The 26,527-nt window shown below is 28.0% G+C and overlaps 1 protein-coding gene across 1 annotated transcript in view; it reads right to left on the bottom strand.

Annotated features, from left to right (window-relative positions):
- Positions 1-26,527, bottom strand: part of LOC111623584 (PR domain zinc finger protein 15-like) — a 74,325-nt gene that overhangs the window by 6,078 nt on the left and 41,720 nt on the right. Inside the window, exons 5-11 of the mRNA XM_023366211.1 lie at positions 23,667-23,834; positions 16,555-16,803; positions 10,567-11,484; positions 9,697-9,963; positions 6,455-6,637; positions 4,155-4,383; positions 2,589-2,711 (exon numbers count right to left, since the gene is read on the bottom strand). Of these exons, the coding sequence (XP_023221979.1) occupies positions 2,589-2,711; positions 4,155-4,383; positions 6,455-6,637; positions 9,697-9,963; positions 10,567-11,484; positions 16,555-16,803; positions 23,667-23,834 (2,137 nt within the window). The remainder of the gene's footprint in view (positions 1-2,588; positions 2,712-4,154; positions 4,384-6,454; positions 6,638-9,696; positions 9,964-10,566; positions 11,485-16,554; positions 16,804-23,666; positions 23,835-26,527) is intronic.

The raw sequence follows: 26,527 nt of genomic DNA, 5'->3' as shown, positions 1-26,527 counted from the left end.
TCCGTATAAACTACGCTATAAACAAAAAATTGTAGGATTACTTACCGAGTGTCACCATTCGACATTGCCATTGCTCAACATTGTTTTCGTCGCGGAACAGCTCAGCAAAGAGCGGCCGATTTCTAACAACTTATTTTTCTGTGAAAACTTCGTAGAACTTCGGAGACATCATTAATATAAATAATTTTAATCGCCGTTGAATAAGAAATGTTTCTTTCACAAGAAATGTATAAAATTACAGTACTGTATTAGACTTACGGTACCTAATTTACATACTGACAGACGATAGTTAGCGTAAAAATCTCCGTAGCGTGGCGCCACGCTAGACGGCGGAAATTATATATTTAATTATAACAAAGTTACAATAAGTTAATATATAATTATATATACAGTACCTAATTTATATATAATTAATATATAATTATATGTACAGTACCTAATTTATATATAATTTATATAATACTGTCCAGACGATAGAAATCTCTCCGTAGCGTGGCGCTACGGACGGCGGGAAAGTAGTTCGGCTTCCCGATGACGTTTGAGGTGTTTATAGGGAACTTTTACTATTTTTTACGGATACCGGTAGCAATTTTTTCGTAGTTTTATAGGAATCGTAACTATAGGGACCGTAATTATAGGGGGGTCGACTGTACAATCTTCATTGTTTGGCATTGGTCATTTTGGACTTTTCTGATTTCTTTAAAATTTTTATTTTCAATGATTTATGTGACTTATATTTCTGTTCATATTTCCTTTGCAATTTCTTCAACATTGTGAAAATTTTCTTCAATTTGCACACTTATCAGCTTATAACTTTATAAATTCTATTTGATCAGTTATTATTACTAAAAAATATTGTAGATTCTGTATCAATCAACACCAATTTCAATGTCCTATTACTTTGTGATCCAAAGTTTCACTGCCCAAATGCCACATGGCATTGCCATTTTCAATATTCACATGCAACCACTACCTCTCCCTCACACACCCCTAGTACCCACCATTTTAAATACAGACATAAACCTTCTATCCAACAAAATTTAAATTGTTAGATTATCATTTATAGTTTGTGAGATATAAGCGCAACAAATCTTGCCATTTTTTTTGGTCAGTTCAGTTTTCTTAGACCCTCAATACCAAATGAAATTTAAAGATGTATTCAGATCAAAAAAGAGTAAGAGTGACAGATGGATTCCACGATATTTTTAGATTTCCTGACTTTCCGACTTTTTCTGCTAAAAATATTATTCTGATTTTCCAGATCTGTACGGATCTTGTCCTTACAAAAAGCTGTCTTTTTTATATTTAGTTACAATATAATGTTGTATATATAATTTGTAAATGTAATTATACATACAGTTGTAAAGGCTGAAAATAGTTATAATTAGAAAACCATTATGAGTGCCAACAAAAAGTTTGATGAGTTTAAAACATTTACTTCCAGTGTCAACCGACATATAAATTGTCCATTTTTTGTTAATTAAGCAAGATTATTCAATTTGCATTTCAGAAGAAATCATTTTATAATTCCACATGATAAAAAGGTTACACAGGGAATCAACTTTACTGCTGTAGAAATATGCATTTAATTGGATAATACTGGATAACAAATTTAGTTGAAAGTAGAATATTTTTAATGCTGTAAAAACAACTTTCTGACTTTAAACAAGAGCAAGGAAAATGATGTCTCCTTTTAAAATATAAAGTTAATTAAAAAAAAATTAGTTAAAAAGTGAACAATAGATGGTACAGAGATCAGCAGCATTGCTTCAATGTCACTGACTTGTTTTTATATACACACATCACATATACATATGTATATGTAATGTGTGTATTTTTGTGATGAGACCAATATCAAATTATACAGTTTAAATAACTGATTTTAAAATATATGACATATAGAGGTAAACACAGCCAATTTATCCAAAATTTAAAATTATAATGTATTAGCATTACTATGGAGAAAGATAAATACAATAGCCATCATGCTTTCATGTTTAACACAGATTTCCCCCCCTCTCTTTAAACCAGTCTTTCCCAACGTGGGGCCCATGCTCCACAGGGGGGCAATTCGATTGTTAAGGGGAGCAATTTGAAAATGGGCTCGTCCAGGGTTTAAGTTAACCATATAGCCGCTGTATATGTTAGGGGGGCAGAAGAATTTTAGAAAGGCTTAGGTGGGGTATAGCACAAAAAAGATTGGGAAACACTGCTTTAAACAGTAATGGAAAAGATTTGGATTTATATCCTGAAAATTTCTTCTATTTGTTTGTGTATAAAAATTATCAAAATTTTTTCAAATACGTTAAATGGAAACTAGCATAGTACAATATTTGGTGTTTAATAACTGATATTATTCCAAATTGTTTATGTAAAATATATGTATCTGAATCATATTTTAGACTAATAGCAAAATAGCAATAAAATTAACTGTTAATAATAATAAGCACTAATATATCTTATGATTTATGGGAAAACTATGTTTAATTAAAATTTAAAACAAAATAATTATTATAGATTCCAAATTCATATCAACAGCAATTTATGGATTATTTCACTTTCAATTTATAATATATTCATTTGTTTACCTTTTGGTGGAGTGACATTATTTGATAACACATCATTAGGAAGAGGATATTTTCGTGGTCTTCCTCTTCGACGTGGCTGTGTAGGAGTTATCTGGCTGGTTACAGTCACAGGAACAAGCTCTTCTGTCAAAATTATCAATAAATTCATTATTAACAACTTTATTTTTTAATTAATTAATCACTGTATTTTTAAAATTTTTTAAAAATTTTTTTACAGATTATTAAAAACTTTATTTAAGGAAAACAAACTTTTACTCATCAGAATAATGTAACATTTTCAAAAATTCTTGTAAACAGCTAATATATAGTAACATAGTATAGTAACTTATAAGTGGGCATTTTTTGAAGATTTTAATAATAGTACCTCAACAAAAAATTATTTATCTAAATTAAGACTGTAAATTAAGCAATTTTGACTTATTCTATAGGATAAGAAATTAACTTATTATTAGACAAAGCACTAAAACAAAAGTGTATTGTTATTCCATTAGAGAATAGCATTATCTAAAATAAATAAATAAATAAAACAATTTATTATATGAGTAATTAAGGCTGGAATGTTAAAGCTAGAGAAAATAACAAGAAATGAAAAACATTAAAGTTGATAAAATAACACACTTTTTTATTTGAAAAAGCAATTTCTAAAGACAAAAGAATTTATGTAAGAAAGTAATTCAATAAATAGATAAAAAAAAAATAATCAAATAACAGGTTATACAAATAACCTAAATACAGGTTAACAAATAACAAATAATTGGCCAGCAATTCAGTAATAATTATAACTGGAAATTTAAACATTGGTGTAAGAAACTATATTTTATTAAACTAAATAAATAGATATATTTCCTTGCATATTACTGACATTTATTATTCTTTTATTTTTAAATTAATATTTTTTTGTATTTTTAATTAAAAAAATTTTTTTGTTGCATACCATTTTTCCATTTACCTCTTTAATTACAAACAAGCAATTGAAGTGGTAGATATAAAAATGATTGAAACAGTAAGTGATTGCAAATGTGTAATTCAAGAAATCTCAATAAGAATAGCAACAGAGTGATATGCATTTAATAATCATGAAGATATTTATAAAATAAATCTCTCAATCTGTGTACAGAGAAAAATCTGTATGTAAAATGTAAAAATGTATATGTAATATACATTGTTGCCATTGAATTATACATGGGAAACATAGATTATTACAGCAAAGAGAGCTGGAATTATCCGCAATATATTACAGACAAATAAAAAGTATGGATAAATTATGTTTAAAATTATAAAATTAGAATAGAAAAATAAATAAGTGAATAAATAATAATATAGCAAATATGACAAGAAAGATAGTTATGCAAGTGAAAATGGATATATGATAAGAATGGAAGATGATAGATAAGTTAAGCAAACAACAACAAACTAAATACCAAAAACAAAGGATTAATAATAATAAAAATAATAATAAAGTAAAAAAAAATACTCTTCAGGCATTACTCAAAAATATGAAAAACTAGTTATAGCTATGTATAATGGAAAACTACATATAATGAATATTGACTTTTAAAATGTTACCTATTGTTCCTCCAGAAGTAATGAGATCTGCTAATGCACTATTTTCTTCTCCAGAACTAATAGCTGTTACTACTTGGCTAGTCAGATTTGAATTAATTTGTGAAGTAACTGCTTCACCATTAGATGTCATTGTGACCGTATTTGTACCATCTACTAAAGTTCCAACAGACTGTTGATGTTCATCAGAACCATCAGATGTTGGTAATTGAATGACTTCAAATACCACAACCTATAAGTTTTAAATACCTCAATAAATATTTCCTATATATAATTTATTTTTTATTTCATTCAATAATACATGTAAAAACTTTGAAAGCTATTTATATATATGTTTTTAATTTTTAATTACTTAACTACAGAATTGCAAGTACATATTATACAAAAACATCTAGATCAGTGATTTTCACCTACAATCCTCTCATGTGCCACAAGAGGAATCACAGGTGTGCTGCAAAAATTTTTGAATATTATCAAACAAATTACAATAGAGCATCGATTATCTGACCCCCGATTAACCTCACATCGGTTAACCGACCGTTCTAGTCGGCAAATTTCAAATGTCCGCTAGTGATGTGGCACTACAATATTTGGCTATGTCTTGGATACTTTAATATTATTTTTGTTAAATTTTTGCATGTTTTAGCTGGCAACTGCAGTTCAACCACTGAAGGGAGGCCAGTATTTAAACAAGACTTAATTTTCTAATTATGAGTGGTTGTTTGTTTTGTGAACAGTAAAATAATTTTAAAATAACTTTTTAACGATACAATAGCAACGATTATTATTTTAAAAAAATTTTGTTAGGCTAAACATTGATGAAAATTCAATGCGAAATTGGTTAATAGCAATATACTAATATACTAATTACATGGGATATCCTAATATACTATATTAATAATGTATTTTTTTCATTCTTTTCGGTTATCCGATCAACCTGAGTCCCCAATTGAGTCGGATAATCGATGCTCTACTGTATTCTCAAAAGAAGCCCAAAGAACAATAAGTGAATGTGTCAAAATAAAAAAACCTCTTTAAACTGATTATACGAGTTTTTCATTGTTATAATAAACAAACATATACATAATGTAGCAGAAAATATATATTCATAAACAAAATTATGTGCATAACACTGGGTTATTTCATTTGAAATGAAATTTTCTTTAAATCGAAAACATATCTATAATTGCCCATATTTAATTCAAATTATTTTAACTTAGAAATAGCAATTGGGCAGGTTTAAAATGCAAATTAAGACTTAATGTTAATTGCTTTTCTTATATAAATGAAAATTATTAATTTAAATAACTATTGTTGTAATCAGCTGCTATTTTAAGGAAGAACAATACTGTTTTATTAAAGTCACAGAAATATAGACAAAAAGAATTAGGTTAAGTGGTAAGTAATGTGATAGAATGTTTACAAACACAACTTTAAATCATGTGATTTATTCCGAGGAAATTTTTGCCATGGAAATTTAATTATAGGTTCAAGTGTGCTGTGAGATAAAAAAAGTTAAATAACACTGATCTAGATTTTACTAAAACAGCAAATATACTAATAGTCCATGACAGAATATATTGTTTGATGAGGAGAGGATACAATATTTGGTTTTTGAAATATATATTCTTGGTTAAGGCCATTAATTAATTAATAACCAACATTTTTATGCATTTCACTAATATTATTGAATGTAATGTAAAGCTGAAAACTGTTTGGGTAATAAATCCTGATATTTTCAAATATCTGGCCAAATCTTATTTCAAAATTATCATTGCAAAGAGCTTGATAAAAAAAAAAACTGTCATTTCCTGATGGTAAAGGGCAAATTTGAATTGCTTTTTTTCAAACCCATCTTTGAGATAAAAATGATTTTTTGTCACTTATTTATTGAAGAAAAAAATTTTTTTATGATGTTCGCTATTAAAGCTGTCTAATAACCAATTCAATTGGCTATTCTGCACTTACACACACCTGAATGAAATTTTTTTTATCTATAAATACTTTATGTACAATAATGTTTTTGTATCATATGAGATATATTGTTTCATACAGTTTTTGTTCTCTATATTCTACCTGGTTTTTGTAAAAACCAAGTAGAATATAATAATGTAAATAAATATACAATCATATGAAACTTTTGTATTTACTAGCCAAATTTGCCATTTATAACAGGCCAGTCAATACTTAGTGTTTAATTTCTAGTTTTTCTCTAATTTGAAAAATTATTTACAATGTTTTTTCTTTTGTGTTTTTATTTCATAATAACAATAATAATAAATTATTAAAATTTAAAATCTTGCCTGCTGGTTTTGCTGATTTTGAGGATCAACATCTACTGTCATTTCCTCCATTTCTTCATAATCTTCTTCTTCCCCGTCTCTTTGTTCTCCTGGTCCCTTTGGTTGACCAATGCGAAGTGCTTCAGCTCTTTCAGCTGCTGATGCATCTGGATCATGAATAGCCATATGCCTAATAAGGTTGCCCTAAAAATAAATATATTTTAACATTTACTTTTTAATATGAATTACGATAAACAACATATATAAAATTACTGTTCTCTAAGTAATAAAGGGTCTATTAAAATAAGGTAAAGCATTTCTTAGCACATTAAAATTGTCAATATTAACTAAAACACAATTTCTGAATAGGCAATTTCAATTAAGTATTCTTAATAAGCCATTCTTTTCAGTTGTCCTAAACTACACTAACTTTTTAAACTAAATTTATTCTATTAAAAATATTTTTGTATTTTGTCTAATTTTAAGGACTTAAAGCTTAAATTTAAAAAATTCAAATTTTAGTTAAAAAAAATTAATTTTTTTATCTATTTAAAAAGAATATATTTCCTCATTTTATATTATCATTGTTTGTTATCTTACTGTTTAAAAAAAGAAAGCAAAAATAAAAATTATTCAAATATAAAAATTCTATCAAGCTTTTATATTTTAATGCAATGATCAAACAGTATATGAAACTATAATACAATTTGAAGTATTCTGGCAATTTGTAATTTTTATATTTATATAATGTAGGAGTTATATAAGCAATAATGTAAAATAAGAAATATATAAATATATTATTTATCCAAAAAGAATATTTTGCAAATTTTTCAACTGATTATCCTAGTTATTTCAAACAACAAGTCACAAGATGTCTTTAATCTAGAATATTTTTTACTAAAACTTTCAAGCAAATTTAATCATCATTTTAAAGATACAATTTTAACTACAGGCAGTCCTAAACTTTTTGAATATTTTACTTTTGGACAACTTCTTTCACATACAATACTTTGGTATCCTCAAATTACTTTTTATATGACAAATGCACATGACAGTTTCAGATGAAAAATAAAACTTCAGATTTATCATAGTAATATTTTCTGATTGTTTTGGCTTCAGTAATAGCAAAATCATTTATAAAAATTAACTTTTCTTGTCTGTTTCCTGTTTAATTTATAGTTTTAATGCTTTAAATAGTATTTTATGCATATTATATTATATTCTCTAAAACAAAAGTAAAGATATAAGACCTAAATAATAACCTTCCTACCTAAATAACAGATTTTAAAATTTGTTTTATTTGCTCTATGGGAAAAACTTTCTTTATAACATACAAATCTACTGTTTGACTTTCAAGTATTCAACTTTCATATACATTTTTTACAAATACATTATGTCCAAAAGCCAAAGACTCCTGTAGTTATACTTATCTCATTTATCCTGATTTCCAAAAAAACATGTCATTATTTTTTCTAATCTGTTATTCAGTTTTATCTGATCAGATTATGACAAGAAAAATATTTTTTAATTTTCTCACAAAATTTAGTTATTAAATATATCAACTCTAATAATATATTCATTCAGGTAAGTCTTATAATTTGGTCTTAAAACAAAAAATATTATATAATCAACTTCATCTTTCTTCTTCATGCAAATCTTAAATAAATAAAAATCTTAAGCTGGCTTTTGCAAGCTTTATTTCTAAATAATGATGATCTTATATTGAATCAACTGGTCATAGTTCAGCAGATTCACTGTGAATATTTACTAGCTAGTTTGCTACCATATCTCTGCTCAATTAAAACTGTTGAGTTTTCTGAATACAGCCATTGATTCAGACAGACATGAAGAGTTTGAATAAAAGTAGACTTCTTACAGAAAAATGAAATGATGCAATTGAAAGAGAACATTTGTATATTATCAAAAATTCTACTCGATAAAAGTAAAATATTTTATATTCTAAGAAGTGTCAAAGTTTAAGTCTAGTCTTGATTCTTCGTGAATCAACGTCTCATTCAAATCAACTGATTTTAAGTGTAATATTTCAATTTCTAATGATTATTATTATTATTATTAATTATTGAATTATATTCTATTTAATGTTAATGCCCAGTGTTATGCCAGCCTAAAATCAAGACAACCACAGCAACAGTTTTTCTGTAGCTATATGCTGTTTATATACATATCTGAACTTAAAGATTTCCTAACTGAGTTATTTTTGTATGGCTGCTTTCTGTAATGTGTTGTATACACTGTTTTTTAAGCCCTATTTCTAAATTTTAATGTAGTTCATATGGTATAATGTCTGTGCAAGAAATATCTTATAGGCACAATAAATACTTTTAATTCTCCACAGGCACTTCATTTCATTGCTAAAGCTCCGAATATTTGCTAATTTTTTCAGTATGTTATGCTAATATTTTGTATTTTATGGATATTCAGAATGGATATGTCTATGATATGATATTTATTATTATTTTTTTTGTTTTGTTTTGTTTGTCAACCAATATAACATGTAATCTGTTCTGATTGATTGTTTTTGTCTGTGATTATGGCTTAGTCATAGTACATCCATCCACCTATTAATGAAATGATTTATCAAATGAAATATTTATATAATATGATATTTATTATTATTTTTTTTGTTTTGTTTTGTTTGTCAACCAATATAACATGTAATCTGTTCTGATTGATTGTTTTTGTCTGTGATTATGGCTTAGTCATAGTACATCCATCCACCTATTAATGAAATGATTTATCAAATGAAATATTTATATAAGAATTATTAATTATTCCATTAATAAATTTTGCAAGAGAGTTTGATAAAATTATGTTTGTATGTATTTATGTTCAAGTATTTAATTGAAAAATATACCAATTATGATTTGTTATACAATCTATTATATGTTATAATTTGTTATATAAAACAGAACTGTAAAATAATTAAAAATTAAACATTTTAAAATTATATACATTTATGTACATAGTGACATTTGAATGTCTGCAGTGTAAACAGTAATTTAAACATAAATAGTTTTAATAAAAATATTTATTAAAAGCAAGTATAAACTATATTTAATATCATATATAAAAAATGAATTAAAGAATATTATTATATTAAATATAATAAGACATATTTCATCTGATGAAATCCAGTATAATTTCAACACATCACATTTTGGCATGATGATTAATATATATATTAATTTTAATAATTTTTAATAATTACATATATATAGTCAGTTTAAAGTTGTATTATTTACCTTATGCCGAAAAGCTTTTCCACATTCTGGACATTCGTGAGTTTTTTCTTTGGGAACTGGAGGAATATAATTTGGATCATGATATAAATTCTTGTGACGTTTTAGTAATTGTTTCTGTCGGAATGATTGATCACATTCATCACAATGGAATGGTTTCTGATCTGTATGTATCAACATATGGGATTCTAAATGACGTTGAGATATGGATGCATAGGAGCACAAATCACATTTAAAACATTTTTCTCCTTCATGAGTTTTTACATGGACCTAATTTATAAATTCTATTTGATCAGTTATTATTACTAAATAATATTGTAGATTCTGTATCAATCAACACCAATTTCAATGTCCTATTACTTTGTGATCCAAAGTTTCACTGCCCAAATGCCACATGGCATTGCCATTTTCAATATTCACATGCAACCACTACCTCTCCCTCACACACCCCTAGTACCCANGGAATGATTGATCACATTCATCACAATGGAATGGTTTCTGATCTGTATGTATCAACATATGGGATTCTAAATGACGTTGAGATATGGATGCATAGGAGCACAAATCACATTTAAAACATTTTTCTCCTTCATGAGTTTTTACATGGACCTAATTGAATTAATTTAAAAAATATAATTGCTAAATATTTCAAATTTTTAAAAATTAAAAATTAAATTTTATATCATTTTATCCAACACAATGTAAATCATTTAATACATTTTTTTTCTATTTATCATAAAGAAAATATAAAATTTGAAATGTATAAAAATTAAATAAATGAATATCATTAATTCAGATAGCATTGTTCTCTACTGTTGTAAAAATTATTTAATATATAAAATAAATTTACAAAATCTATGAAATAAAACTAACCTTATAATTATATCTGTCTGGAAATGATTTTCCACAACGTTTGCACTTCAGTGGCTTATCACTTGTATGTAACTTTTGAACATGGATACGTAAATCTGTTTTTCTTCCACAAGTTGTTGGACAAAAGTTACATTGAAACACAGGTTTATTTCCTGAATGGATCAATTTATGTGCCTTCAAACTATTTGACTGAGTAAACCTTGCATGACAAACATCACATTCATATGGTTTTTCTCCGGTATGAATTCGAAGATGTCTTTTCAATTTGTACGTATCAGGGCTAGCATAAGTACAATGGAGACATTGATAAGGTCGTTCTCCAGTATGACAACGCATATGACGCTTCAGTTTACTAAGTTCAACACTAGCATAATCACATTCTGTGCAACGATGTGGTTTCTCGTGTGTATGCTTATATCTAACATGACGAACTAATTCACCAGATGTTGTAAATGCTGCTTCACATTCCTTACATTGATGAGGTCTTGTTCCAGTATGTGTATTCACATGATTTTGTAATGATGCTAATGTCTTGAATCCTCTTTCACATACACTACATTTATGGGGTCGCTCTTCAGAATGAGATTTCATATGACGTGATAATAGATAACGCTTTGGACTGGTATAATTGCAATAATTGCACATATGAGCTTGAGTTACAGTTTGACTTTTCTTTGTAGTAATCCTAATGGTTCTCATTTTAATTCCATCAGGTCCTGTTTCTTCAGCAACAACTTCACCATGTTTTTCAGCTTCATTAAAATCATAAACAGACATATCTAAATTTACATCTTTCTGACAGTCATCTTTTCCATCTTCTGACTGTGAAACTATTAATACATAACTAACTTCTCCTGGATTAGTGTCAGATGGAACAATGGTTACAGTTTGATAAGAATTTCCAGCATTCAGGATCACCTAAAAAAATAATAATAAAATTGGCTATATAAATATATATTTTATTCTAACCATAAAAATTTTTTCACGGTACTCAATGACAATTAAATATGAATATTGAGCAATCAGATTGCAGAATATTACAGTACTTGTTTTGTTCTACTTTATTATGACTATTTAAAGACCAGGATAAAATTTAATACAGTAAACTACAAAAATCAATTAATAAAGTCAAAAACCAATTAGATTTTATATATCTTGGCATAGTTTTAATACTGACAATTGAAGTATTACAAACTTCATTTAATATTGTTTATAATATTAAGTTAACCTTAACAATAGTACAATTACAAGTTAAATATAACAACAGTAAAATTAATCTTGGAAAACTAACTCAAAAAACAAAAAGCAATATATACTTTTTAAAAGCCAAAAAGTATTTCAATATAAATAAATAACAACAACTCAATGCCCGAATAGTATATAATAAACCAAACGATCGCCTAAATATCGGGCTATAATATGGCTAATTAAATGATTGGAAGAGATGGCACCTAACGCCTACCTCTAATGTCAAATTACTTTATTCCAATCATTTAATTAGCCATATTATAGCCCGATATTTAGGCAATCGTTTGGTAATTTAGTATTTCAATATAATTTGACAAAACTGGAGAAGTAACCAAACAAAAGCAATACACCTTGTATAACTCGGTTGGAACATCAAACTTAAATTTAAGTTTATTGTTCTAACTGAAGTAAAGCATATGGAAATAGGTGGAAAACATTTTTGGTTAATTAAATATATTGCTGGAGTTATACAAGGTGTACTGCTTCTTTCATTTGATTATTTCAATAAGCTTTCAGCTTGGTTTATGTTTTGTACTATGAAAAAAGACTAAAATGAGAAAACATTTATTCATTAAAATGAACTGTAGCTAAAAAAATCAATAAAAATAAAAGAAATGCAGTTGTCACAAACAAGGACTTCTAAGAGAACAGTTGAGTGACAAACATTCTTCAAGTGATGAAGTTCAGGAATGTCTATTGCCTTGGTTCTGACAGCAATCAAAAGACTTTTATGCAGCAAATTTTCAGAAACTGATGGAACATTAGGAAAAATATCTGAATGTTTATGAGATATTTTTGAAAAATAAATGTTCCGAATTAGAAATTTTATTTTTTAAGTAACTGTCTGCTTAATTAATTAATCAATCAGTAATTAGGTTATAATCTATATATAAAGCTAATATTGCATATAAAGAATTATTATAAATTAAAACAAAAATAGTGTTCTGAAGCAAAACAAAAAACATTGTAAAAATACTCTCATTTCTCGATATACAGCCAGGATATGTTCTAAATGATCATTTTGTTTCTGTAAAAACAAAATGATCATTTATTTGTGTACAAACCCATGTAAATTCCACAGGATCCATTCCAATTTAACAGAAACAGTAGAAAATCGGAAATTTTTAGACTGATTTTGAAAATTGAATTGAAAATGATTTTCTTGTTAATAAATTTATTTAAAAGAAATGCAGTAATTAATGGACAGAGAAAAAAAACAACAAAAAAAACTTAAAAATATCATTGGTTTATATTAAACACAAGTAGAAAATTCCCCTACACACAACACATGGTCCAAGATTTATACTGTTGCTGGCAGTTTTAAACTACACTGCAAAATCAAATATGACGACACACACAAGAAAAGAAATGCACAAGTGACTGTTTTTAAGTAAATCGTTTACTTAATATCGTGTACAGTGAAAACTGCTTAGGCAACCACCTGCATTTGACAGGCACCTGTCAAAATGGGCAAAAATTTCTGGCACGAAATAGTTTATACATAGAGTCTTCATATAAGTTATCTGTATTAAACTACCACCTGTGTAATGCAACCGCAAGCATCGATTTTTGGTCCAAAACAACATACAACAACTGTAATAAGCGACCACTTGCACGAATATATCTGGTCTAAACTATTGTTCGAACTCATCTCAACAACGTTTCCCTGTCCTAATATAATGAATTAGTCTAAACTCTTGTTCGAACCCATTTCACCACCCTTGAAATTAGGTGCAGATGTTATTGAATTAGTCTAGCAACAAAGGATATTCATTTCAGTTTGTTCAAAATTCTCCGAAAAATGAAAGAAATGCAAAGTGCTGTTGTTAGAAGATGGTGTTAAAGTTATCAGAAAAAGTGAAAATGGTTTATCACAGCGGCAATTAGTGACAAAGTTTAACTGTGGGAAAACGAAATTAATTTTACCGTAGATCTACAGTATTTTCCTTAGGGATATAAAATATTGTACACAATACAATTAATCAGCTGATCTCATTGTTTGATAACATTTATTTTTTTAAGGTCATATACAGTACATGTACAATAAATAGTTTCTGAATCAATCTATTTTATTTCCACAATATTTTTAGAAAAATAATATCCAAGTAATTTTCAAATTTCAAAATATTAAAAAAAAAATAAACACATTAATGCAAAAATTAGTTTTTACAGGCAACCTTCCTTTTTCCATGTAATGAAATCGTATTATGAGAAAAAATAATAAAATTGTTTTATTATTGATTAATAATTTTTCTTATTGTACTTAAGAAGATATTAAATATTAATACAATACCAATATAGCTCTATTGTTGTAAAAATTTGCTTATTTTTGTTCACCTAGAGTTTTGCTTAGTAGAAATGGCTAAAAAATATGGTATTACAGCACCACCTGTATTGGATGAACGCCTGTATAAACAACAACTTTTTGAAGGAACTGTGGGTGGTCACCACAGGCAGGTTTTACTGTATTTGTCTGTGCATGGAAATACCAAATTCAAGCAGTCAAAATCAAAACCAAAATTAACTTTATTAGAATCTCATAATAATACTGCCAATTGATTTCAACATAAATAAAAATATTTCTATTCTCTTTTGTTTTGAAATAAAATAAAACACAGTACAAACAATTACTTCATGTTATATTTAATGTATCAGTATATGGCACCTTATTTACTGAACTTTGATAGTTCCAAGTGTGGTAGATATTTATTGATGCAGGCACAATGCACATCTGTACTGTATATCCAGGGGGTGCAAAAGTAGTTATACAGTTGTTACTATGAAAAAAAAAACTTACAGGGAAAAAATAGGAAGAAAAAACATTTTTATGTCTGCTATGTATGTTATATATATATTGCATAACTTTTCCATTTGTATATTTGTATATATGTAACTTTTCCATTATACTGTATATATCAGGGGTGGGCAAGCAAGAGTTCAGTGGGAGCCAAAATGTAGGTTTTGCAAAATGCACGAAAGCCGCAGTTCTGTACTATTTTATTCTGTACCGCAATTTTATTATATAATATAAATATAATATAAAACAAATATTGAATTTTTTTAATAAACATATTTTCACAATTTTGTGGAAATAAAATTGTAAAAATAATAATAAAAAGCAGAAATTAACACTTTCAGCAAGAGTTGCATGTAACTCAAAAAGAGCCACATGCAGCTCTCAGAGCCACATTTGCTCATGTCTGATATATACAGTGGTGATATTCAGCGGGTTCGCACAGGTTCGGCCGAACCCGTTGTTAACATTTTCAAAGTTTTCCGAACCCGTTGTTAAACACACGTAACATTTCTCAGTGGTTTTGTTTCTTTTAAAAAATATATTAAAATATACGTATTATACTCTGTAACACTACTAAACTAGAGCCTTATACCCCGTTCGCCTTGGTGCAACCTCCATCGACCGTTTCAATCTCCACTGAAACGAGGTTTAATCGTGATCGACTCAAGAGAGTTCTTGAAACTAGGTCCAGTCATACAAGAGATCCCACAATCCCACGCGCGCGAGAAAATACAAGATGGCTGCGGAACACGTGTCCCGCTATCGACAGCAGAATAAAAAAGATATTGTATTTTGAGAAACGATGACATCTGTCTATTATTATAATAATACCTAATGATAAAATAAATGATTTAGAAAAGTTTTTTCTTCAGAAAAAGCCAATTTTTATGTTTATAAAATATTTTGAATGAAAAATATTAAAATACTGTATGTACAAAATAAATAATTTTGAACACTTTTTTTAATATTTATCAAAAAATATTGTTTTGGCATAAACAAGGTTAAATTTTAACTGACTTAATTTTGCGAACGCATCTTTTTTATTTATATGGTTATCTTAAGGTCAGTTTTTGCGCTAATGTTGCTAATGCACCATTTGATCGAAAAAAAATTGTTAAGGAAAAATTTTCTGTTAGCGGACCCTTTGTTAAATATTTCGAATATCACCACTGGATATATATAATGGAAAAGTTACATATATACAAATGGAAAAGTTATGCAATATCAAATTAACAAACTGTTCTCCATTTTCAGATTTCTCAGTTATTGCATCTTCAAAAAACAATATTCTAATTAAATTCAGTCTCCTTAACCTATTCAATGTTGAAATTTTTATTTGTTGCCTGTGATGCCATGTTGAATTTTCGTCGATGTTAAGCCTAAAATTTTTTTAAAATAATAATCACATTTACTGTATCGTTAATAATTATTTTTTTATGTTTGCACAAATAAAATAAATTTATTGAATAATATAGAAACAAAAAAAATTATATTTTAAAAGTTCGTTTTAATACAAAAATTGTGATGCATAGCGACATCTAGTATCAAAAATGTTCCGATGTAAACACAAAAATATTCAGGATCGCCCACGCAGGTCAATGAGGTCAACACGAATATTTTCAGGAACAATGTAGGACAGGTTAAACAACTATAATATACAAGTTTGAATAGTGCAAATTCATCAATTATAGTTGTTTAAGGAGACTGGATTTAATTAGAATATTGTTTTTTGAAGATGCAATAACTGAAAAATCTGAAAATGGAGAACAGTTTGTCAATTTGATATTGCATAACTTTTCCATTTGAAGATGTAGAAGAGGAGAAAAAATAAGGCCACATTTTTGAAATTAATAACCTAATCAGTAACTAAACAAATACAAGAAAACAGACAGATATGGAAAAATTAATGTAAAAAGTATAAAACTTGTAAATTTTAACATTACCTGATTATTTCCATCACCAGTTGTGCCTGAAGCTGCTTGTTCAGCAAGATTTGCTACCATTTGTAAAGTACCTTCATCACTAACATGTATTTCTTGACCATCACTTGTCACTAAAGTAGAACCACCCATAGTTGACACAGGTATTGTTTGTTCTGTCTCCATACCATCTGGCTGTCGAAGAACCATACGAATGGTATGTTGTTGTGTTCCACTTTCTCCTTCAGCTTGAGAAATAAGTGCAGCTAACCCCTAAAAATTTAATTAATTTTTTCTAATTATTCTGGTTAAATTAAATGTCCAAGTTAACTGATAACAAATTCAAAACACAATAATTTAATTTTTAACTTAATAATGTCCAGTAATATATCTAACTTTCAAGTATAGGAATCTATTAGTTTTAACTATAAAAAAGTATTTTAAGCAACTTTCAGATTTTGTCAACCTATTTTGATATACAAATAGTCCCTAACTTACAACAGTAAAACTAGAATGTTAAAATAATTATTTCCAATTCCAATCAGCCAACCCTTGCTAACAACATGGTGCAATAATTAAATCATAAATGTTGTTGTAACAGTGGGATATTCTTTATATGACAATAACTTATAAATTTATTCATGCTTAACAGTTACTATAACTCTGATTTGAGTCATAAGCATCTAAAATGCAAAAACAAAGTTTATGTTTTCTTCTGCACAGTCTAAGATTATAACTTTTATAATTTTAATTTTATTTTGAGTCATAAGCATCTAAAATGCAAAAACAAAGTTTATGTTTTCTTCTGCACAGTCTAAGATTATAACTTATATAATTTTAATTTTATTTTTTATTTGTCTTTTTCACTTAAACACCAAATACCTTTAGCTTTTAATACCAAATGGATACAAAAACTATTCTATATACAGTAGAGCGTCATTTATCCGAATCAATTGGGGACTGGGGTTGTTTGGATAACTTATTTTTCGGATAACCGATTTTGTACGAAAAAATATATTAACCTATCCCATGTTGAAATTTTTCTCCATTGCGTGTCGCTTCACATTAAATTTTCGTCGATGTTAAGCCTAACGTAAACTTTTTAAAATAATAATCGTGGCTATTGTANTTTATGTTTTCTTCTGCACAGTCTAAGATTATAACTTTTATAATTTTAATTTTATTTTAAAGTAAATAAATAAAAATTAATAATAAAAATAAAATAAATTTTCCTTGAAAACTGCAATGATTTCTCAATATGATTTTTGATTCTTTTAAACATGATTGACTATCTGTATGTTTCCACAAATCTTTGTTAATAAAATATAGACGGCCCTTGATTTTCAAGCATTCAATTGAAACAAATTTATCTCTTTTTGAAACGTACAGTACCTATTTGCAACTGTACTTTAAGACCAAGTTATATTTCCACAGCGACCACTCTAGATCTGAGAGGGTTGAATCTGATTGAAAGTACTTTTTATGTGTACATTTAGATAATGGAAGATTTTTCCCTAATCGTTTTAATGTGTAAATTATTTTTAGTATTTGTGATCTATATGAGTGGATTCTAAACCAGTATATTTAATGATTTTCTTGATATAAATGTTATAAAGTGTTAATTCTGTCTATAATGTGAGGTCACCGAATTGGAGATAACCAAATGTCAGGATTTATCTGATGTGGAAGTGAGGAAGACAGCTGCAATTACACTCTACAGTGTATCTCATTGACTGTTGGTGCTGGTTGATAGAGTCAATGGCCCTGGGGCGGTCAGATGAGATGTTTCTATGAGGGTCAAGAAGTCTGGTTGACAAAGTGTAGAATCCCAAATAGTGTAAGGCAGCAGAGTGAAGGGAGGGATGAAGAGTCCGTACATGGAGCACAGCAGACTAGACAAACAACTTCAGAATGGGATGCAGAGGAAGTCCACCTTTGTCCTTGAGATCCAGGCTTTTAAAGGATTCTTTAACCGGATCTGTAGCTTTCTGATTGGTCAGTTTCTTGTATCCAGCCAGGTATATAACAGACCTTTTCGAGCTATGAAGAGTCAAATTCGTCATTGTGTTTCATTCGATCAAGGAAAATTAATCACACTTTGAAATTCCTGCTAATATTTAACTATTGTTTCAAATTCTTGTATGTATGACACATAATCTCCCACTATATCTCCTTTTAAGGTTATTTAAAAACTTTTCTTTTCTTGAATAATTTTTCTCGAAGAATAATTTTATTCTTTCCCAATTTTACTTAGATTTTTCTTCCAGTTTTTACAAGTGTTAGAATCAAAGCCTGATCCCTTGATTTGACACTTTTATTAAATTTTTAACACCTGAGCTCAAGTATAGCTTGGGTCTCGCAATAGTGTTATTAGTTATCATTGCTGTATTTATGTTTTTGTTTATGATGGTTGTTCTGTGTACATTTTCATTAGACTGTTGATGAAGTATTATCAATTAATGTTTGATTTTCAGTGTTATCTAATATTTCTAAGTGTTTCTAATCTTTCAACTTTCTGTTTTACATGTTTGAGTGTTCTTTGCAGAATAACATTGTTGCATATAACTGTTCTTTTTTGATCAACAACTTTTTCCTGTAAGTGAAATATGGATATTATTGTGTAAATTTGTTATGTATGAATCTGTTGTCTGTACTATGTAAACTGTCATGTCTTTTTTTGAGTTCTGCAACCTAGTAAGTATGGATGATGAATTCATTAATTTATTATGTCCAATTGGCAAATTTTCTAGTTTTGATGGTTGTGGCTAAATTACCAGTAATGCAATTTAGTTGAATTTGATGTATGTTATCATCTGTGTCTTAATGAGGTTGTGGTGGTGATTGTGATACAGTAACCATACTTGGACCAGCACTATATTCCCCACTCGGAGCCAGAAAGAATGTGATAGATTTTTTGAACATGAGCCTATGCTTAAAGAAATATGGACCTTGGTTACTTGGGTGACATCTGAGCCAGTATTATGCTAAAATGTGTAACAACCATTTTTGTTTTCTCTACATAAGTGGATGTGCTTATATATCTAACCAAAGTCAAGTGTTCATAAATCAATTTCTCCTAACATGTCAAGTAGATACTGTTCAGCAGACACCCTCTGGATCAGACAGAGCTTGAACTACTTATGAGTCATTCTTTGCTTCCTTTCTCTCTAGACCTTACAGACATGAGATACTATACTAGAAGCTTATGCTTCTGCCACTATTACTCTGTGGTTCATTGAGCTCTCTTACCTCTGCAAGGTGGTAATAATGTATAAATTTGGCATTCAGCAGTCATTTGTACTTTTGACACTTATATACTCTAGGATAATCCATCTTAAATATTCTATATTTTCCATTGTTTTGATTCATATACTTTAAAATTATATATGAAATGAATTGATAATGGAAATGAAATAAAAGAAATGGGAGGAAAATGGAATATTTGAGAAGACACCTTATAAATTGCATATTTATGTCATGTTATATGCTGTAATATTATAAGTGTCATGTTTTCTATAGCCACTTTGAAGATATTCAATATATATATTTATTGTATATCTTCAAAGTGGCTATATAATATATATATTATATTATATACAGTAGAGCATCGATTATCCAAATCAATTGGGAACTGGGGTTGTTTGGAAAATTGCTTTTTCGAATAACCAATTATGTATGAAAAAATATATTAACCTGTCCCATGTTGAAATTTGTTCAAATCCTGGCACATCCTTAAGTAACCTCTCATGGTCGCTCTAGTGCTACCAGCTAAAACACACACACCAACAAAAATAATATTGGAGTAGCCCAAGACATAGCCAAAGATTGCAGTGCCACAGCACTAGCGAAAATTTAAATTTGCTGACTGGAAAGCTTTCGGTTAATTGACGTTTCAGTTGATCGACATTCAGATAATCGATGCTCTACTATATATATATATATATACACGAGGTCTGTTCAAAAAATATGCAGACTGTTTGAATTGCATGGCTCTAGTTGGTTCCAGGGGAATCCGTTTGGTGTCACTAGGTTTGTACAGATCATCTGGTGATAAAGCCATTTCCCGATTACAGATATATTTATTTGTTGATTAGCTACACGGTTTTTAGTGAAGTGCAATTTTTTCATTTGTCAGATTTCAGAATGAATGACCTGATGGAGCAATGACTTGCTGTGAAATTTTGTATTAAACTTGGAAAATCTGCAACTAAAACATTTGCTATGCTCAATACGGCTTACGGTAATGTTGCTATGAAGTGTGCAGCATGTTTGAAGTGGTCCTCCAGACCCAAAAAAGCTCGCCAAGTTCGATCCAATGTCAAGGTGATGCTGACAGTTTTCTTTGATGCTAAGGGTGTTGTTCACCACGAGTACCTCCCCAAGGCTCCTCAGTGAACCAGACTTACTACATTGAAGTTCTGAAATGTCTGAGGGACGCCATCTGTCGCAAAAGGCCAGAAATGTGGAGGAGTGGCGACTGGTTTCTCCATCACAACAATGCTCCAGCCCATGCAGCCCTTAGAACTTGTGAGTTTTTGGCCAAATATGCGATCACTGTTCTTCCCCCCTATTCACCTGACTTTGCTCCTTGTGACTTTTTCTTGTTCCCCAAACTCAAGAGACCCTTGAAAGGAAAAAGATTTGAGATGATTCCCGAGATTAAGGAAAATGTGATGAAGTCGCCGAAAGACATTACAAAAGAAGCATACCAGGACTGTTTCAACAAGTGGAAACACTGTTGGGATAAGTATGTGTGTGTTGGGATGTAGAGTACTTTGAAGGAGACCCAGACATGTAACTTCTACATAAAGTACATTTTGTTTTATGACGTCAATCCACGTATTTTTTTTAACAGACCTTGTATACTGTATATACAACATAAATGTCTTGTTTATTTATAGTGAAATTATTACTAAAAGAAATGATAAAAAGCACTAATATATATACTGGTTAAACAAAAGTTTTATGTCCATTCTAACAATTTTTTGCAAGTTATATAGTGGTACAAGTTGTATGCCACTTTTTTATTTGGGAGGATGAAGCTTCTTTCCACTCAGAGAGCACTAAGAGGAAAGTAGTATGCCACTGTAGTTTATCTGCATAAGTTATGATACTAACTACAAAAATAAATAGGAATTAAGAGTCTGATTTTTAAATAATATAAATAAATAATTATTAAAACAAAGGCATTAGAATAAAAAGTAAAAGCCTAATTACATAGCAAATATTTTTAAATTATTACAAGATATAATTCTATGGAAAATTTTCAATCAAAATAAATCATTATAGAATATATATATTTTATAATGAATCTTATAACTGACTTTGTATTCTGATATAATGATTCTTCTTTATATTTAAATTTTAAATAATTAAACAGAAAGTGCATTACATAAATACATTATTTTCTGTTATAAATAAAGGAAATTGTTAAATCAATAATAATTTATTAATTAAAGGAATACAGTCAACCCCCCTATAACATGGGTTCCTATAGTTCAGATTCCTATATCATGGCAAAAAAATTGCTACAGTATTCGTACAAACATGCTAAAAAAACTCCTATAATTCGGTAAAACATCATAGCCGACTCGTGTCGCAACAGGATTGGTCAAATCTAGACCAATAGCAGATATTGCACAAACAGTTGAGGTTATATGAGCAGCGGACCTACTAAAACCATTTATTATTTAACGTCCATAAAAATTATATTTATATTAATGATGTCTCCAAAGTTCAGCAAATTTTTCGCAAAAAAAATAATTTATCAGGAAGCACGCGAGCGCCATTCGATGACAAGCTCCACAACGAAAACAAGCTTAAGCAATGGCGCGGTCGAATGGTGCACACTCGGTAAGTAATCCTACAATTTTTTGTTTATAGCATAGTTTTTATGGATTATTCCCAAAAAATTATACATGATTTGGAAATGTTGAGTCAAATTAGTCTAGAATCGATTAATTTTATGGAAGAAAACCTTTCAAACAGCCGTAGTCTGTAAACTGCATATGTGCCGGGCTGTGATTGGCTAGACTTGTAGAAAATGGATTCATAAAAACCGGAACATATCTACCATGTTATAGGGAGGGTCGACTGTACATTTTTAGGAGAAAAGACAACACAATATAAGATGTTTTAAATTCACATATTTATAATAGATTGAATTTTCAATCATAAATACCGTATTTACTCACATATAGGATGAGGTGTGACTTTAAAGATCAACATAAAGAAAATTAGGTTTATTAATACAATTCTAATTTTATTTCGTTTAATCACAAATAAAATATCAAATGAACGTAAATGCACACATTGTTCTGAAAAAATTACTGGCATCTTAAACTTTAAGGAAAAATTGTTTAAAATCAACAACATAATTTTTTCATGTAAAGCTGGACAATTGGGAACCTTTTTTGCCAATTCTTAACAGTCAAATCCACTCTCCGTCAATTACACTTACGAGTTTCTCCAAATTCTGATTTCCGAATAATCATCTATTTTCACATGGGAATGGATTAAAACTTATATCGGGCTCCCATGTGATTTTGGGATTTCAATCTGAAATTTGATTCAAAAGTTTTACTTTTCCTATTGCTATTCATCTTTACTCCTGACAATATATAAGAACGATTCAAATGACTCAGATAAAATACTTTTGTTTTTAAACACCATAGGATGAGCATCATTTAAAAAATGCAAATACACGATTCACAAAAATTATTGCAAAAACGCGAAGAATCCTTTGCTTGCACATATAGGAAGACTTAGGTTTTTGAAGCAGTGAAAAATGAATAAAAACCTTGTCTTATATGTGAGTAAATACAGTATATTTTGAATTAGTAACACACTATATCTTGTGGAAACTTTTTTGGATTAAAGACTGCAATTTTCAAAGTAAAAATAGTCTTGCTTTTATATCAAATAAACAGTAAGAAAGAATACTCATTCCTTAGCTTTATGATTTAATTTTTAAAAATTTTTAAGGCAGAAAAATACTTTTATTTATAAATGATAGTTAAACTTTTAAGGTATGGGAACAAGTGTGTCTAACATAATATTCCCATAGTGCACATCATTTCTGTTTATTCTTTTTATTTTAATTATTGCTTTGAAACACTGATGATTTTTTGACTAACCTGTTGGTTATCTGTACTTGAAGCTTCAGTTTGATTATCATGTGATGTACCAGGTTGCATTGCAACAAATGTTGGCTGATCTAAAGCTTGGGTGGTTTCAGTAGAATTACTTTGATTCTCTACTGCTTTCAATAATTCTTCTGTAGTTTCATGATGTATATGTCTCATCTAAAATATTTAATATAATGAAATTATAAATAACTAGTAATGAAAAAAATCCACAAATATTAAAATAATGGAAATAATGCATGTTAATAACATTGATTCATAAAAATGAACATATATCAATTTTAATCAATAATATATTGAATATAAACATCAAACTATTTTTCAGTTAAATATTTCTATTTGTTGCATATTCACTCAATAAAGTTGTTCTCTGCCATAACATTTAATATAAAGTAATTTTTTTTATTGCTTCAGCACATGCTGAAGCAATAAAAAAAAAAAAACAGGAAGACATGGCTTCAAATTTGTAATAAAGTAATTTTATTTTGTATTTCTTCTAAATATTTAAAACATTTATATATATGAAAATATCAATAAAATATTAGACTATTAAAAATGTAATTTAAACTTAATCTTGATAAAGTAAATTAATTTTTTCAAATATTATTTTGTATAAAATTTTTTTCCATTAAATATGCACTATAAATAAGAAATTTTGTAAGGGTTTTTAAATTGAAAAATTCTTGGAACCATATTGTAAAAATAGAAATTTGCACTGCTTTTTCCAAATTGCCAAATGTTTTTCATCTTTTTAGGCAAGTTCCAGTTATGAAAATTCTTGTAATGGAACATCAAATGATATAGCATAAAACAACAGTTTAAATTCAAACTAATACATAAATATAAATATTAAAATACTATTTAAAATTAATCTAAATAAGGATTTTCTATTCGAAATGGAAAATCTTCACATTCTTATTTATTACAAAATTTCTTATAGTTTATCTATCTATGTATCGTAAGTTTTTCACAAGCTATACAAAATTACACTACCGTTTTTTCTCTCTCTATTAAAATAGTTGTTTTTGACTTTACTAATTCTTCATAAATTAAACTGAAGATAATTTAAATAAATCAAATTATAAAATATTAAAAAACTTTACCATAAAATATATTTTATAAAATTCATAATAATGCACTGAAATTAGCTTATTGTTTAATTAATTAAATTGGTAATGATTAGACAGTTTGACACAAATATGTGTATTGATATCATTAATAATAAAATAACTTAGAATGATGTTAACTAAATTTGAAAAAACAATGACTTAGAGCAGTAGTTTGCAACATTTTCTAGGCCCCATATCCCTTTCATAAAAATGAAAAATTTCATTTACCTTAAATATCCATAAATTGAAAATGATTTTAAAATGTTATGAAACAGTTTATTAAACTTAATTTAATTTTTTAAATAAATTATAGTAATGAAGAAAAAAATTGTTTTGTAATTAAATATGTCTAAACCTCAAACAAATATTGAAAGGCTAAAATTAAAAAGTCTAATTTTGATTAAAATATTCAAGGTTTTTTTTTAAGACATTTCGCCTCATCATTAGATCAATCATCAACAAGTAATTCAAATAAATAACAAAATTTTCAAAAATATATAAAAAAAACTATTTTTTTATTTGAATCACTTTTTGATGGTTGATCTAATGATGAGACAAAATTTCTCAAACATTTAATCTTGATTAAAATATTCAAGGATTCCTTCATTTCAGAATTTTGATATTTTTTCAATTGATACAGTGCAGGCCTAACCCTCAATTTACATGGTACTTGAATGACATGATTATGGTTTAATTAACACAGTTGGAAAAATTGACAAAATTATTATTCTTGATAGTGTTTCAGTTTAATAAGATATTTTAAATTTTCTTCAATATTTTATTTTAAAACTAAGTATTATGATTAATAAAATTAATGTTTAAACATATGATGACTACTGTATTATGATGATGTAATTATGTCACTGCTACTTTCAACTTGTATGTTCAGAGATGAGATTTCCACTTTGTAATATAAAAATAATAACTTGTACTGGAACTAGAAAGAATTAATCAAAATTATCACCTTTTTACAAATTCCAGCAAATATTTTAATATCATAAAAACGTTTTCGATCGTCTTTAGCGATCATCAACAGTTAAAAAGAACATTAAAAATAGAATAAAAATCAAATTTATGAAAAATAATAACTGCGTGTGCGTAATGATGAGCGCTTAACGGAATGAATTCTATGAAGATAACCTGTAATTTTTATGAAACATTAATTTTTAATGAGAAACTGTTGAGCTCTTTATTTTTATTTATTTATTTACTTTTAGTCTTATATCCCTAACTTTTTGTATTCATTCCGTTAAGCGCTCATCATTACACATGCACAGTTATTATTTTTCATAAATTTGATTTTTGTTCTATTTTTAATGTTCTTTTTAACTGATGATGATCGCTAAAGACGATCGAAAACGTTTTTATGATATTAAAATATTTGCTGGAATTTGTAAAAAGGTGATAATTTTGATTAATACTTTGTAATATATTGAGACTTCATAGCTTGATGATATGTATAAAACTTAGCTCAAAACGTGGAAATCTAATTTCCTCCTGAATCTTGTAATTCTGCATTATACATCATCACTAGTCTATCTAGATATTAATCATCTTCCTTATCTTCTGCAACTTCTTTAAATCTCTTGTACATCTCATACATCAGGTCTTCAACATAGTATCTTCCCCATAAGCCTTTAATATTTTTAATTTTTAAAATTTACAGCAAAATTTAATTTTTTAATTTTCAATGTTTTAAAAGTTCCTACATAAACCTTATGAGAAATGGATTCCAATGGATTT

The sequence above is a fragment of the Centruroides sculpturatus genome, unplaced genomic scaffold (genome assembly GCF_000671375.1).
Source record: "Centruroides sculpturatus isolate CEXI.00-Female unplaced genomic scaffold, Cexi_2.0 scaffold16, whole genome shotgun sequence".
Classification (NCBI taxonomy): Eukaryota; Metazoa; Arthropoda; class Arachnida; order Scorpiones; family Buthidae; genus Centruroides; species Centruroides sculpturatus.
The sequence above is the reverse complement of the archived record's forward strand: the minus strand, read 5'-3'. Positions and strand labels throughout refer to the sequence as shown.